Source organism: Stomoxys calcitrans, chromosome 1 (genome assembly GCF_963082655.1).
Source record: "Stomoxys calcitrans chromosome 1, idStoCalc2.1, whole genome shotgun sequence".
Taxonomy (NCBI): Eukaryota; Metazoa; Arthropoda; class Insecta; order Diptera; family Muscidae; genus Stomoxys; species Stomoxys calcitrans.
Genome location: NC_081552.1, coordinates 227,253,587 through 227,266,864, shown reverse-complemented (window position 1 = coordinate 227,266,864; position 13,278 = coordinate 227,253,587). Strand labels below are relative to the sequence as shown.

The window sequence follows — 13,278 nt, the reverse complement described above, 5'->3', positions numbered from 1 at the left end:
CCTCACCCATAGGATGCGGATATACTAATTTTGTCATTTCGCATCGAAATATTGATCTGAGACCCAACAAAGTATGTATATTCCAGATCGTATTCACATTCTAAGTCGACTTAGCCTCGTTAAATTCTAAGATGTTTTAACGATGCCCATGCGTCTGTCCGTCCGCGACCAATTTTCGGCAGTGGTGGAAAACGGTGAAACGAAAAAGTCCAGCTCGACGGCACGTCACAGGGGGGTATTTTATCGCAACTTCTATGGGTGACCACCATAAATGACATATTACGGATGCTGACTGTGGAGGGATTTGAAACTGTCTGCTATGCAGACGATGTTATTATAATTCTTAGGGGTATGAATTCGAACCACCTATGCAGGTAGGCCGAAAGGGTCTTGCGTATGGCATAATGACTGGGGTAGACACAGGAGTCTTAATGTTAACTCAGAGAAAACTGAAATCTGTCTGTTCACGAGGAAGACGCACAACGTTTTCTCAAAAGAAGGCTTTGGATATCTGACAAGGCTAAATACTTAGGAGTGATCTTTGGCAAGAAACGGAATGCGACTTACAGCAATGAGAGAATGGATAGAGGATAGGCGGAAGTCACACCATCGCAATATAGTCGAGGCGACTATAGGAAACCAAAAGGTAATGCAATACCAATCGGATCTCATACCTGAGACGACACACAGTGGGATGCGATAAAAAGTAAGTGGAAATAAGTCTGCCATTTTGGAACGCATAGAGATACCTTCATGAAATTTTACATGGTTATAGCTGAGATGTTATTCAGTTTATATGCGATTTCAGGGCCCTAGAAGTCCCAGGGGTGGGCCTTCAAAGTTGGTCACCTTGGACCTACAAAATTTTTTCGGGCTGTTAAAAGCGCATTTATGGTACGATTTTCAAAATACACAAAAAATACACTTTTGTGAAAAATAAAATTTTAAATGAAAACAAGTAAGAGCCTGCTAAATTTGGCCGCGCAAAATCTTATATACCCTCCACCATTGATCGCATTTGTCGAGTTCTATGTGCGGTATCACTTTTTAGGCAAACAAAGAATATTGAATAAGAACTGTTATGCTATTGGAGCTATATCAAGTTATAGTCCGATTCGGACCATATATGAATGCTGAACATTGTAGAAGTCATTGTGTAATATTTCAGTTCAATCGGATAAGAATTGCGCCTTGTAGGGGCTCAAGAAACAAAATCAGGAGATAGGATTATATGGGAGCTGTATCAAGCTATTGATCGATTCAGACCATATTAGACACGTTGGAGGCCATGAGAGAAGTCGTTGTACAAAATTTCAGCCAAATCGGATGAGAGTTATGTCCTCTAGAGGCTCAGGAAATCAAGATCCCAGATAGGTTTATATGACAGTTATATCAAGTTATATACCGATTTACGCCATACTTAGAACAGTTATTGGAAGTCATACCAAGACATCTCATGCAAAATTTCATCCAAATCGGATGAGAATTGCGCGCTCAATTGGCTCAAGCAGTAAAGACGCTAGATCGGTTTATATGACTGCTATACCAGATTATAAACCGATTTCAACTATACTCAACACAGTTGTTGCAAGTGATAACAAAATACTTCATGCAAAATTTCAGCCAAATCGGATGAGAATTGCGCCCTCTAGAGGCTCAAGAAGTCAAGACCCAAGATCGGTTTATATGGCAGTTATATCAAGTTCTATACCGATTTACGCCATACTTAGCACAGTTATTGAAAGTCATAACAAGAAATCTCATGAAAAATTTCAGCAAAATCGGATGAGAATTGCGCGCTCTATTGGCTCAAGAAGTCAAGATACAAGATCGGTTTATATGACAGCTATACCAGATTATGAACCGATGTCAACTATAGTTAACACAGTTGTTGGAAGTGATACCAAAACACTACGTGCAAAATTTCAGTTAAATCGGACGAGGATTGTGCCCTCTAGAGGCTCAAGAAGTCAAGACCCCTGATCGGTTTATATGGCAGCTATATCAAAACATGGACTGAATAAAACCATACTTAGCGTAGTTGTTGGTAGTGCTACCAAGCCACTACGTGCAAAATTTCAATAAAATCGGATAAGAATTGCGCACTCTATAGGCTCAAGAAGTCAAGACCCAAGATCGGTTTATATGGCAGATATATCAAACCATGGACTGAATAAAACCATACTTAGCGTAGTTGTTGGTAGTGCTACCAAGCCACTACGTGTAAAATTTCAGTCGAATCGGATGAAAATTGTGCCCTCTAGAGGCTCAAGAAGTCAAGACCCAAGAGAGGTTTATATGGCAGCTATATCAAAATATGGACCGATATGGCCCATTTACAATACCAACCGACCTACACTAATAAAGAGTGTTTTTGCAAAATTTCAAGCGGCTAGCTTTATTCCTTCGAAAGTTGGCGTGCTTTCGACAGACAGACGGACGGATATGGCTAGATCGACTTGACGATCAAGAATATATATACTTTATAGGGTCTTAGAAGCATATTTCGAGGTGTTACAAACAGAATGACGAAATTAGTAAACCCCCATCCTAGGGTGGAGGGTATAATGACATAAAACCGAAACTACTACAGATGTCGTTCTAATTTTTCACATGTAATCCTGTAAATGAATATCCTTTAAAAAAAATGGGTCGGATCTATGGGTGACCACCATATATTACCTATTACGGATGCTGGCTGAGGAGGGATTTGAACCCTTTTGCTATGCAGACGATGTTATACTACTTCTAAAGGGTAAGAATCCGAAACAGCTTTGCAGAGACGAATGTGATCTTGCTAGACTGGGCTAGACCTAGGGATATTAAAGTTAACCCAGAGAAGACTGAAAACTTCCTGTTCCCGAGGAAGGTGTGCCAATTTGACGCACCACGTATTCTCAACAGAACGATTTCGATATCTAATCAGGTTAAATACTTAGGAGTGAACTTGGACAAGAAACAGAATTGAAGCTGTCACATTCGGGAGAGTACCGTGAAGCTAACACATCTTGGGTCCCATGCAGACGGGCCGTAGGCGCGAAATGGGGCCTGAATCCGAGGACCAATCATAGTTACGCTTTAGTAGTTTGGTTGCCTGCGATGAAATGTAATGTAATGATGGATGGTAAGGATGATACAACAGGTTCAGAGAAAATGATGTCTGGACATGGACTGAGCCCATAGACATGCAGATCAAGTATGAGACATTCACTGCGGCTATGAGACTTAAAGCAATGGGAGAATGGATAGAGGATAGGGGCAGGTCACACCATCGCAGTATAGTCGAGGCGACGTTAAGAAACCTGAAGGAAATTAGATAGGTATTGGATCTGATAACGGAGACGACACTTGGGCTCGAGTACAAGGCACTGCGGCATTACTGCCATCTGCACAGTCTTGAACTGACGGAACTCTAATATTGCCATCTGGAAGATCATGCTACACGTGGATGGATCAAATCTAGCGGACAGAGTGGGTCTGGTGTTTACCACCTATCCTAAACTAACCTTATCTTCTATGACCTCTTCCATGTGTAAGGATTTTGGTCGAAATTGTTTCAGATGGAGGACAGAGTGGGACTGGTGTTTACCATCTATCCTAATCTAAACTTATCTTCTATGACCTCTACCATGTGTAAGGATTTTAGTCGAAATAATTTCAGATATAGAAAAGGTCACCATATATATGTGTGTCTATGGTCCAATTTTGAATAATTTGCCATATATAGCGTCCATATAATGAAATCACCCAGGGGTAGGTATAATCAAATCACCCAGGGGTAGGGTAGGTGAAGAGTGTTACTATACTTAATTTTAATACCCTCCACCATAGGATGGGGGTATACCAATTTCGTCATTCTGTTTGTAACACCTCAAAATATTCGTTTAAGACCCTATAAAGTACAGATATTCTTGATCGTTGTGACATTTTAAGTCGATCTAGCCATGTACGTCCGTTTGTCCGTCCGTCTGTCTGTCGAAAGCACGCTAACTTTCGAAGTAGTTAAGCTAGCAGCTTGAAATTTTGCACAAATGCTTTTTATTAGTGTAGGTCGGTTGAGCTTGTAAATGGGCCAAATCAGTCCATGTTTTGATATAGCTGCCATATAAACCGATCTGGGGTCTTGACTTCTTGAGTCTCTAGAGGGCGCAATTCTTGTTCGATTTGACTGAAATTGTGCGCGTGATGTTTCGGTATCACTTCCAACAACTGCGCTGAGTGTGGTTCAAGTCGGTCCATGTGTTGATATAGCTGCCATATAAACCGAACTGGGGTCTTGACTTCTTGAGCCTCTAGAGGGCACAATCCTCATCCGATTTGACTGAAATTTTGCACGTAGTGTTTTGGTATCACTTCCAACAACTGTGTTGTGTATAGTTGAAATCGGTTCATAATATGGTATAGCTGTTATATAAACCGATCTGCGGTCTTGACTATTTGAGCCTCTAGAGTGCGCAAATCTTATCCGATTGGAATGAAATTTTGCACCACGCGTTTTGTTATGAAATCCAACAACTCTGCCAAGTATGGTTCAAATCAGTTCATAACCTGATCTAGCAGCCATATAAACCGATCTGGGATCTTGACTTCTTGAGCCTCTAGAGGGCGCAATTATCATCCGATTTGGCAGAAATTTTTTACAACGGCTTCTCTAATGGCCATCAACATACGTGTCTAATATGGTCTGAATCGATCAATGGCTTGATACAGCTCCCATATAAACCGATCTCCCGATTTTGCTTCTTGAGCCCCTACAAGGCGCAATTCTTATCCGAATGAACTGAATTATTACACAATATTACTGACAATGTTAAGCATTTATTTATGGTCCGAATCGGACTACAACTTGATGTAGTTCCAATAGCATAACAGTTCTTATTCAATATTCTTTGTTTGCCTAAAAAGAGATGCTGCGCATGGTACTCGACAAATGTGACCCATGGTTGAGGGTATATAAGATTCGGCCCGGCCGAATTTAGCATGCTCTTATTTGTTTTGTCTAATACTTATTTTGAATTTTATTACAGAACTATTAGAACGCTCTTTTGAAGTTTGCATCGAATATGGATATTTAATCAAAGCATGGTTCCTAAACCATTTCTGTGTGTTTAGTATGGATGCTGAATTTAATGAACAATTGCTTGCCAGTTCCAGAACTATCACAAAAGATAAGTTGTACGATATGTTAAAGCCATGGCTGGGAACCGGTCTAATAATAAGTAGCGGTGATAAATGGCATGCACGTCGCAAGATAATCACACGCACATTCCATTTTACAATATTGGAGCAATTTCTAGAAATTTTTGAGCGACAATCATCCATATTGGTGGAAAATTTAAGTGAAAAAGCTGATGGGAAGACGCCTTTCAATATAGCACCCTACATATCTGCGGCAACTTTGGACATCATTGCAGAAACAGCCATGGGAGTTGAAGTGAATGCGCAAATTGACAAAAATGTCCCATATACATCAGCAGTGGCAGAGTGAGTATTGTGCGCTAGGAAAATTCCTAGACATTGAAAGAAATTGTCTAAATAATATGGTAATTTTTTTTCGTAGAATGTTGGAGATGATGTCTTGGCGCTTCCTTTATGTACATTTACACAGCGATTTGATATTCTCCATTCTCTATCCATTCAAAAAACTACGGCAGACCAAACTTATCAAACTAATGCATAGCTTTGCTCGAGGAGTCATAGGCAACAGGCGTAAAACATTGGAAAATAGTTTAAATGCCCAGCAATCAGTTGCCAATGAGAATGATGTAGACGATATTGGCCGCAGGAAACACAAAGCCCTATTGGATGTATTGCTACAGTCGTCCATTGAAGGCCAGTCCTTGACAGATGAGGATATTCGTGAGGAAGTGGATACATTCATGTTCGCAGGTCAGGACACCACTTCAACGGCCCTTGGCTTTACGTTGCATTTGTTGGCTCGCCACCCCAAAGTTCAACAGAAAGTTGTTGATGAATTAAATCAAATTTATGGAGAAAATAATCCCCTGGACTTTACTTTAATGAATCTAAACAAACTGAAGTATATGGAGCATGTAATCAAGGAGTCAATGCGTTTATACCCACCCATACCTCTAATAGGACGTGAAATCACTGAAGATTTCAAATACAGTAACTACTATACCATCTGAATTATACCCACCACCGAAGGATGGGGGCATACTCATTTTGTCATTCCGTTAGCAACACATCGAAATATCCATTTCCGGCCCTATAAGTATATATATTCTTGATCAGCATAAATACCTAAGACGATCGAGCCATTTTCGTCTGTCTGTCTGTTGAAATCACGCTACAGTCTTTCAAAATAGAGGTACTGAGCTGAAACTTTGCACTGATTCTTTTTTCGTCCACGAACATTTTAAGTTCGAAGATAGACTACATCGGACTATATCTTGATATAGCCCCCATATAGACCGATACGCCGAATTAGGGTCTTAGGCCCATAAAAGCCACATTTATTATCCGATTTCGCTGAAATTTGGTACAGTGAGTTGTGTGAGGCCCTTCGACATCCTACGTTAATTTGGCCCAGATCGGTCCAGATTTGGATATAGCTGCCAAATAGACCGATCTCTCAATTTAAGGTTTTGGGCCCATAGAAGCCGTATTTACTATCCGATATCGCCGAGATTTGGGACAGTGAGCTGTATTGAGCCCTTTGACATACTTCTGCTATATGGCACAGATCGGTCTAGATTTGGATATAGCTGCCATATAGACCGATCTCTCGATTTAAGGTTTTAGGACCATAAAATGCGCACTTATTGCCGGATTACGCCGAAATTTAGGACAGAGAGTTATGTTAAGCCCATCGACATACTTCTGCAATATGGTGGAGATCGGTCCAGATTTGGAGATAGCTGCCACATAGACCGATCTTTCGATTTAAGGCTTTGGGCCCCTAAAGTGCGCATTTATTGCCGGATTACGCCAAAATTTGGGACAGTGAGTTGTGTTGGGCCCTTCGACATTCTTCTTCAATTTGGCCCAAAGCGTTCCAGACTTGTTTATAGTTGCCATATAGGCCGATATCTCGATTTAAAGTCTTGGCCTCATAAAAGGCGCAATTACAATCCGATTTCACTGAAATTTGACACAGTGACTTTCCGCATTTTTCACCGAATTTTTACGAAAGGTGGCTTACATATATACCCGAGGTGGTGGGTATCCAAAGTTCGGCCCGGCCGAAAATAATGCTTTTTTATTTTGAATTTAATTGGGAACTTTTTATTTTTACTCCTGTTTTAGCTCATTCGCGTGTGGGCGATGGTGTATTGCTAGCTGGCACACAAGTTATTGTATCCATTTTCAATACCATGAGACAACCTGATATATTTGAGAATCCTGCAGAGTTTATACCCGAACGCCATGAATCAACAAACGTCGCAAATGCTTACTCCTACATACCTTTTAGTGCTGGACCTCGAAATTGCATTGGCCAGAAATATGCCATGTATGAAATGAAAGTTCTCATTAGCAAAATTCTTCGTGAATATGAACTATTACCCTTGGGACCCGATGTTAGACCTATAATTGGTATAGTTATGCGTTCTGACACAGGAATGCAGTTGGGACTTAAAAGAAGAGATTTGTCTTAGAACTGTTGTTTTATGAAATAATCTTAACTATGAATAAAATTGGATCAGAAAGCAAGTAAGAAGAGCTAAAAGCCGAGCCGAGTCGACTGTATAATACCCTACACCAACAAGTCTGAGTACTACTCATAAGCAAAGGCGGGAGCATGTAAAATTCTGCAACGATCCCAACAAAATATTGCTGTTATCATAATAGTGCATATCGGATGAGAAATATATATGGAAGCTATAGCTAAATCTGGGCCGATTTTAAGGAAATCAAACAAGCAACGGCGTGTTAAGTTCAGCCGGGCCAAATCTTATATACCCTCCACCTCCATCTCTTTATGGGCAAACAAAGGATAATGGAAAAGAATTGCCAAATTTCAGCCAAATTGGATAATAATTGAACCCTCTAGAAGCTCAAGAATTCAAGATCCGAAATCGGTTTATATGGCAGCTATATAAGGTTATGAACCGATTCGGACCACACTTAGCACAGTTGCTGATGGTCAATCCAAAACATTTTGTATAGAATTTCAGCCAAATCGCATAATTACTGCGCCCCATACATCCTCTCAAGAAGTCAAGACCCGAGATAGGTTTTTGTGGGAGTTATATAAGGTTATGAACCGATTTAGACCATACTAATCTAGTCATTCCGTTTGTAACACCTCGAAATATAGATCTAGAACCCCATAAAGTATATATTGGGTTGCCCAAAAAGTAATTGCGGATTTTTCATATAGTCGGCGTTGACAAATTTTTTCACAGCTTGTGACTCTGTAATTGCATTCTTTCTTCTGTCAGTTATCAGCTGTTACTTTTAGCTTGCTTTATAAAAAAAGTGTAAAAAAAGTATATTTGATTAAAGTTCATTCTAAGTTTTATTAAAAATGCATTAACTTTCTTTTAAAAAATCCGCAATTACTTTTTGGGCAACCTAATATATTCTTCGAACTAGTCATGTCCGCCCATCCGTCTGTCTGTCGCAATCAGCTAGCGCTTGAAATTTCCCACAAATACTTTATATTGATGTAGCTCGTTGGGGATTGCAAATGGGTCATATCGGTTTAGATTTGGATATAGCTCCCTTATTAACCGATCTCCCGTTTGGACTTCTTGAGCCAATGGAACCCACAATTTTTGCCCGATTTGGCTGAAATTTTGCACATAGTGTTCTGTTATGACTTCCAACAACTGTGCCTAGTACAGTGCCCAGTAAAGTTACTGTGGGTTTGGTAAGGTTGAAAAGAGGGTGCAGATATTTATCCTCCCCATGCCACTATTAATCCGCCCCATGCCACTATTCACCTAAGCCAGTAATTGGTTTTTTTTGCGCTCTATTTGAGCCTCATATTTCGATGATCAGTAAATAATTGCTGTTTGTGGGGTGTTTTGGGGAAGGGGTATATCCCCAGAGAATTTGTTCCGAATGTAGGTATCAATTGGTATGGGTATCCCTTTCCCAATACCTTTCATTTGAGCCCCACATTGACATGGGAGGTAAATATGTCCGATTAAGGGGTGTTTTGGGGGGCGGTCCCCAAGCACTTAGCCCTGAAAATATATGAGCATCGTGATCTACTCCCAAATATCATTTATTTGAACCCTATGTTGCCAGTGGCCTCAAAATTGGATATCAAATTCGATTCCTAATCTCAAATACCTTTCATTTAAACCCCTATTGGAAAAGTCGGCAAATATGTGTGTAAGTATGTATGGGCCCATAAAACAGTCAATATCGAGCTCCACTCTCTTTAAGACCAAAATTGGCTAGGTGAGCAAATACGTCCTTTATGGGGTTGGAACGTCACCTAGACAGTTGGTGCCGAATGTTAATATCAGACTCCCAAATACCTATCATTTGAGCCCCATATTTCAATAGTCGACAAACATGTTCGCTTTGGAGGGATGTTTTGGGGGATGGAGCGGCCACTCATTTACTTCGCCTTGAAAATATATATCAGATTCGTGTTGTAAATACTATAAAATACCTCTTGAGTCCCATATTGCCGTGGTCTACAAATACGTCCTACATGGGTGGTGTTATGTGTGTGGCCCCGCAGACACTTTTTCCCGAATATTAATATCAGATTCGCGCTTAACTACCAAAGACCTTTCATATGAGACCCATATTGCTATGGTCGTAAAATTGTCCTCTTTGGGGGTTTTTTTGGGGAGGGGAGGCCCCCCAAACAATTGGTCCCACATTTGGATGTAAGATTCGTATTCTACACCCAAATACCTTTTATTTGAACCCCATATTGCCATTGGTCATAAATAAGACCTGTTTTAGGGTACTTTGGAGAAGTGATGGACCCCCAGAAACTTGGTTCCACATTTGAATATCAGATTCGTATTCTACCTTTCATTTGAGTCCCATATTGCTATGGTCGGTAAATATGTCCGATTTAGGGGTGTTTTGGTGGATGGGGTGATCCCCCTAACACCTAGTCTGACAATTGGATATCAGATACGTTTTCCAATTTTAAATACCTTTCATTTGAGTCCCATATTGTGGTGATTGGTCTATATACATATTTGGTAGGTTTTGGGGTGGGGCGCCCCCCTAGGTACCCCATCCGAAGTTTGGATACCAAATTTTGAATTTTAGGGTACTATATGAGAGCACACAAAATTTCGCTTAAATCGCACCATCCATCTCTGAAATCTGGCGTTTCTGAAAATTAGGGTAAGGGGGAGAGTCCGGCCCCCCTTCAGATATCAAAAAATGTAGTACCCTATTCTCACTACGGGATCATTATGCACCATCTATGAAAATTTGAAGAAAATCGGTTAAGCCGTTTCTGAGTCTATAAGGAACACACAAACAAACAAACAAGCAAACAAACCTACAAACAAACACAAATTAATTTTTATACCCACCACCATAGGATAGGGGTATACTAATTTCGTCATTATGTTTATAACTCCTCGAAATATTCGTCTAAGGCCCCATAAAGTATATATATTCTTTATCGTCATGACAATTTAAGTCGAACTAGCCATGTCCGTCCGTCTGTGTGCCGAAAGACGCTAACTTTCGAAGGAGTAAAACTAGCCGCTTGAAATTTTGCACAAATACTTCTTATTAGTGTAGGTCGGTTGGTATTGTAAATGGGCCATATCGGTCCATGTTTTGATATAGCTGCCATATAAACCGATATTGGGTCTTGACTTCTTGAGCCTCTAGAGTGCGCAATTCTTATCCGATTGGAATGAAATTTTGAACGACGTGTTTTGTTATGATATCCAGCAATTGTGCCAAGTATGGTTCAAATCGGTCCATTACCTGATATAGCCGCCATATAAACCGATCTTGGGTCTTGACTTCTTGAGCTTCTAGACTGTGCAATTCTTGTCCGATTTGGATGAAATTTTGCATGAGGTGTTTTATTATGACTTCCAAAAACTGTTCTGGGTATGGTTTGAAATCGGTCCATAACCTGATATAGCTGTCATATAAACCTATCTGAGGTCTTGGCTTCTTGAGCGTCTAGAGTGCGCAATTCCTATCCGATTTGGCAGAAATTTTGCACGACGTGTTTTGTTATGACCTCCATTAACTGTGTTAAGAATAGTTCAAATCGGTCTATAATCTGATATAGCTGCCATATAAACGATCTGGGGTCTTGACTTCTTGAGCTACTAAAGGGCGCAATTATTATCCGATTTATCTGAAATTTTGCATGAGGTATTTTGTTATAACTTTCAACAACTGTGCTAAGAATAGTTCAAATCGGTCCATAACCTGATATAGCTGCCATATAAACCAATATCGGATATTGACTTCTTGAGCCACCAGAGGGCGCAATTATTATCCGATTTAGCTGAAATTTTGCATGAGGTGTTTTGTTATAACTTTCAACAACTGTGCTAAGAGTAGTTCAAATCGGTCCATAACCTGATATAGCTGCCATGTAAACCAATATGGGATCTTGACTTCTTGAGCCTCTAAAGGACGCAAGTATTACCCGATTTGGCTAAAATTTTGCACAACGGCTTCTCTCATGACCTTTAACATACGTGTCGAGTATGGCATTCATCGTTTTATAGCCTAATGCAGCTCACATATAAACCGATCTCCCTATTTTACTTCTTCAGCCTCTAAAGTGCGCAATTCTTACTAGATTTGGCTGACATTTTACACAATGACTTCTTCTATGGTATCCAATATTCAGTTCAATTATGGTCCGAAATGAACATTTACTTGATATTTTCCAATAACATAGCAATTATTTTCTTTATCCTTTGTTTGCCTAAAAAGAGATACCGTGGCAAGAACTCGACAAATGAGATCCATGGTGGAGGGTGTATAAGATTCGGCCCGGCCGAACTTAGCACGCTTTTATTTGTTATATATAAGAAGAATGTCCATATAATATTTTACTCTGGATAAAACTTCAAGGATAGGGGGTTTATTCATTTAGTCATTCCGTTTGCAACACATCGAAATATCCCTTTGCGACCCTACAAATGTCGGATCGTCGTAAAATTCTAAGGCGATTTAACCATGTCCGTGTTTCTGTCCGTCCGTTAGTCTGTCCGTCCGTCCTTCTGTTGTAATCACTCTAAAGCCTTCAAAAAGTGAGTTATTTCGCTGAAATTTATCACAAATAACTATTTTTGCTGCACGCAGGTTAAGTTTTTGAACGAGTCAAATCAACCTATATTTGGATATAGCTGCCATATAGACGGATCTTCCGATAAAGGGTCCAAGGCCCATAAAAGCTGCATTTATTACCCAATTTCGCTGAAATTTAAAACAATAAGTTGTTTTAAGCCTCCCGACATCCGCTCTAAATATCGTTTAGATCGGACTATATTTAGATATAGCTGTGATAGAAACCGATCTGCCGGTTAAGGGTCTAAGGCCCATAAAAGCTGCATTTATTACCCATTGTCGCGGAAATTTTAAATAGTGAGTTATTTTAAGTCCTAATATCAGACCCAAATATGGTAAAGATCGGACTTTATTAAGATGTAGCTGCCAGATAGACCGATCTGCCGGTTAAGGTAAGGCCCATTAAAGCTGCATTTTTAACCCGATTTCGCTGAAATTTGAAACAGTGGGTTGTTTTAAGCCTCCCGACATCCGATATTATTTGCATAAAGCTGTCATATAGACCGATCTTCCAGTTCATGGTCTTAATCCCATAAAAGTGGATTTATTGCCAGACTTCGTTAAAACTGTTATAATAAAAACAGGATGATTATTATGTCCTTGGTGGTGGGTATCCAAAGTTCGGCTCAGCCGATCTTAAGGAGTTTTTAATTCTATTTTTTATTTGGTATAGGCCAAACCGATTTTCTTGAAATTTTCACTGATTGTGGCGAGTAGTCTGGAAGGTACAATAGGTGGAAGGGCGAACCCTACAGTTGGGTCGCCCAGCCCCAATACAGACATATTGGACGTACATATCAATATAGGATTCAAATGAAAAGTATTCGGGAGTAGACTACGAATATGACATAACAAATGAGGTCCAACTTATAAACGGCCGAACCGATTTTCTTGAAATTTTCACAAATTGTGGCGACAATAGGTGGAAGGGCGAACCCTTCAGTTGGGTCGCCCAGCCCCAAAACAAATAGACATATTGGACGTACATGTCAATAAAGGTCTCAAATGAAAAGTATTTATTAGGGTGGAGACTACGCATATTGACATAACATATGA

At 40.0% G+C, this 13,278-nt stretch overlaps 1 protein-coding gene across 1 annotated transcript in view; it reads left to right on the top strand.

Annotated features, from left to right (window-relative positions):
* LOC106093716 (cytochrome P450 4d8) overlaps positions 1-7,695 on the top strand; it is an 11,242-nt gene extending 3,547 nt beyond the window's left edge. The window contains exons 2-4 of the mRNA XM_059360282.1: positions 5,028-5,484; positions 5,561-6,129; positions 7,270-7,695. Of these exons, the coding sequence (XP_059216265.1) occupies positions 5,028-5,484; positions 5,561-6,129; positions 7,270-7,619 (1,376 nt within the window). The 3' untranslated portion in view covers positions 7,620-7,695. The remainder of the gene's footprint in view (positions 1-5,027; positions 5,485-5,560; positions 6,130-7,269) is intronic.
* The last annotated feature ends 5,583 nt before the right edge of the window (positions 7,696-13,278 follow it).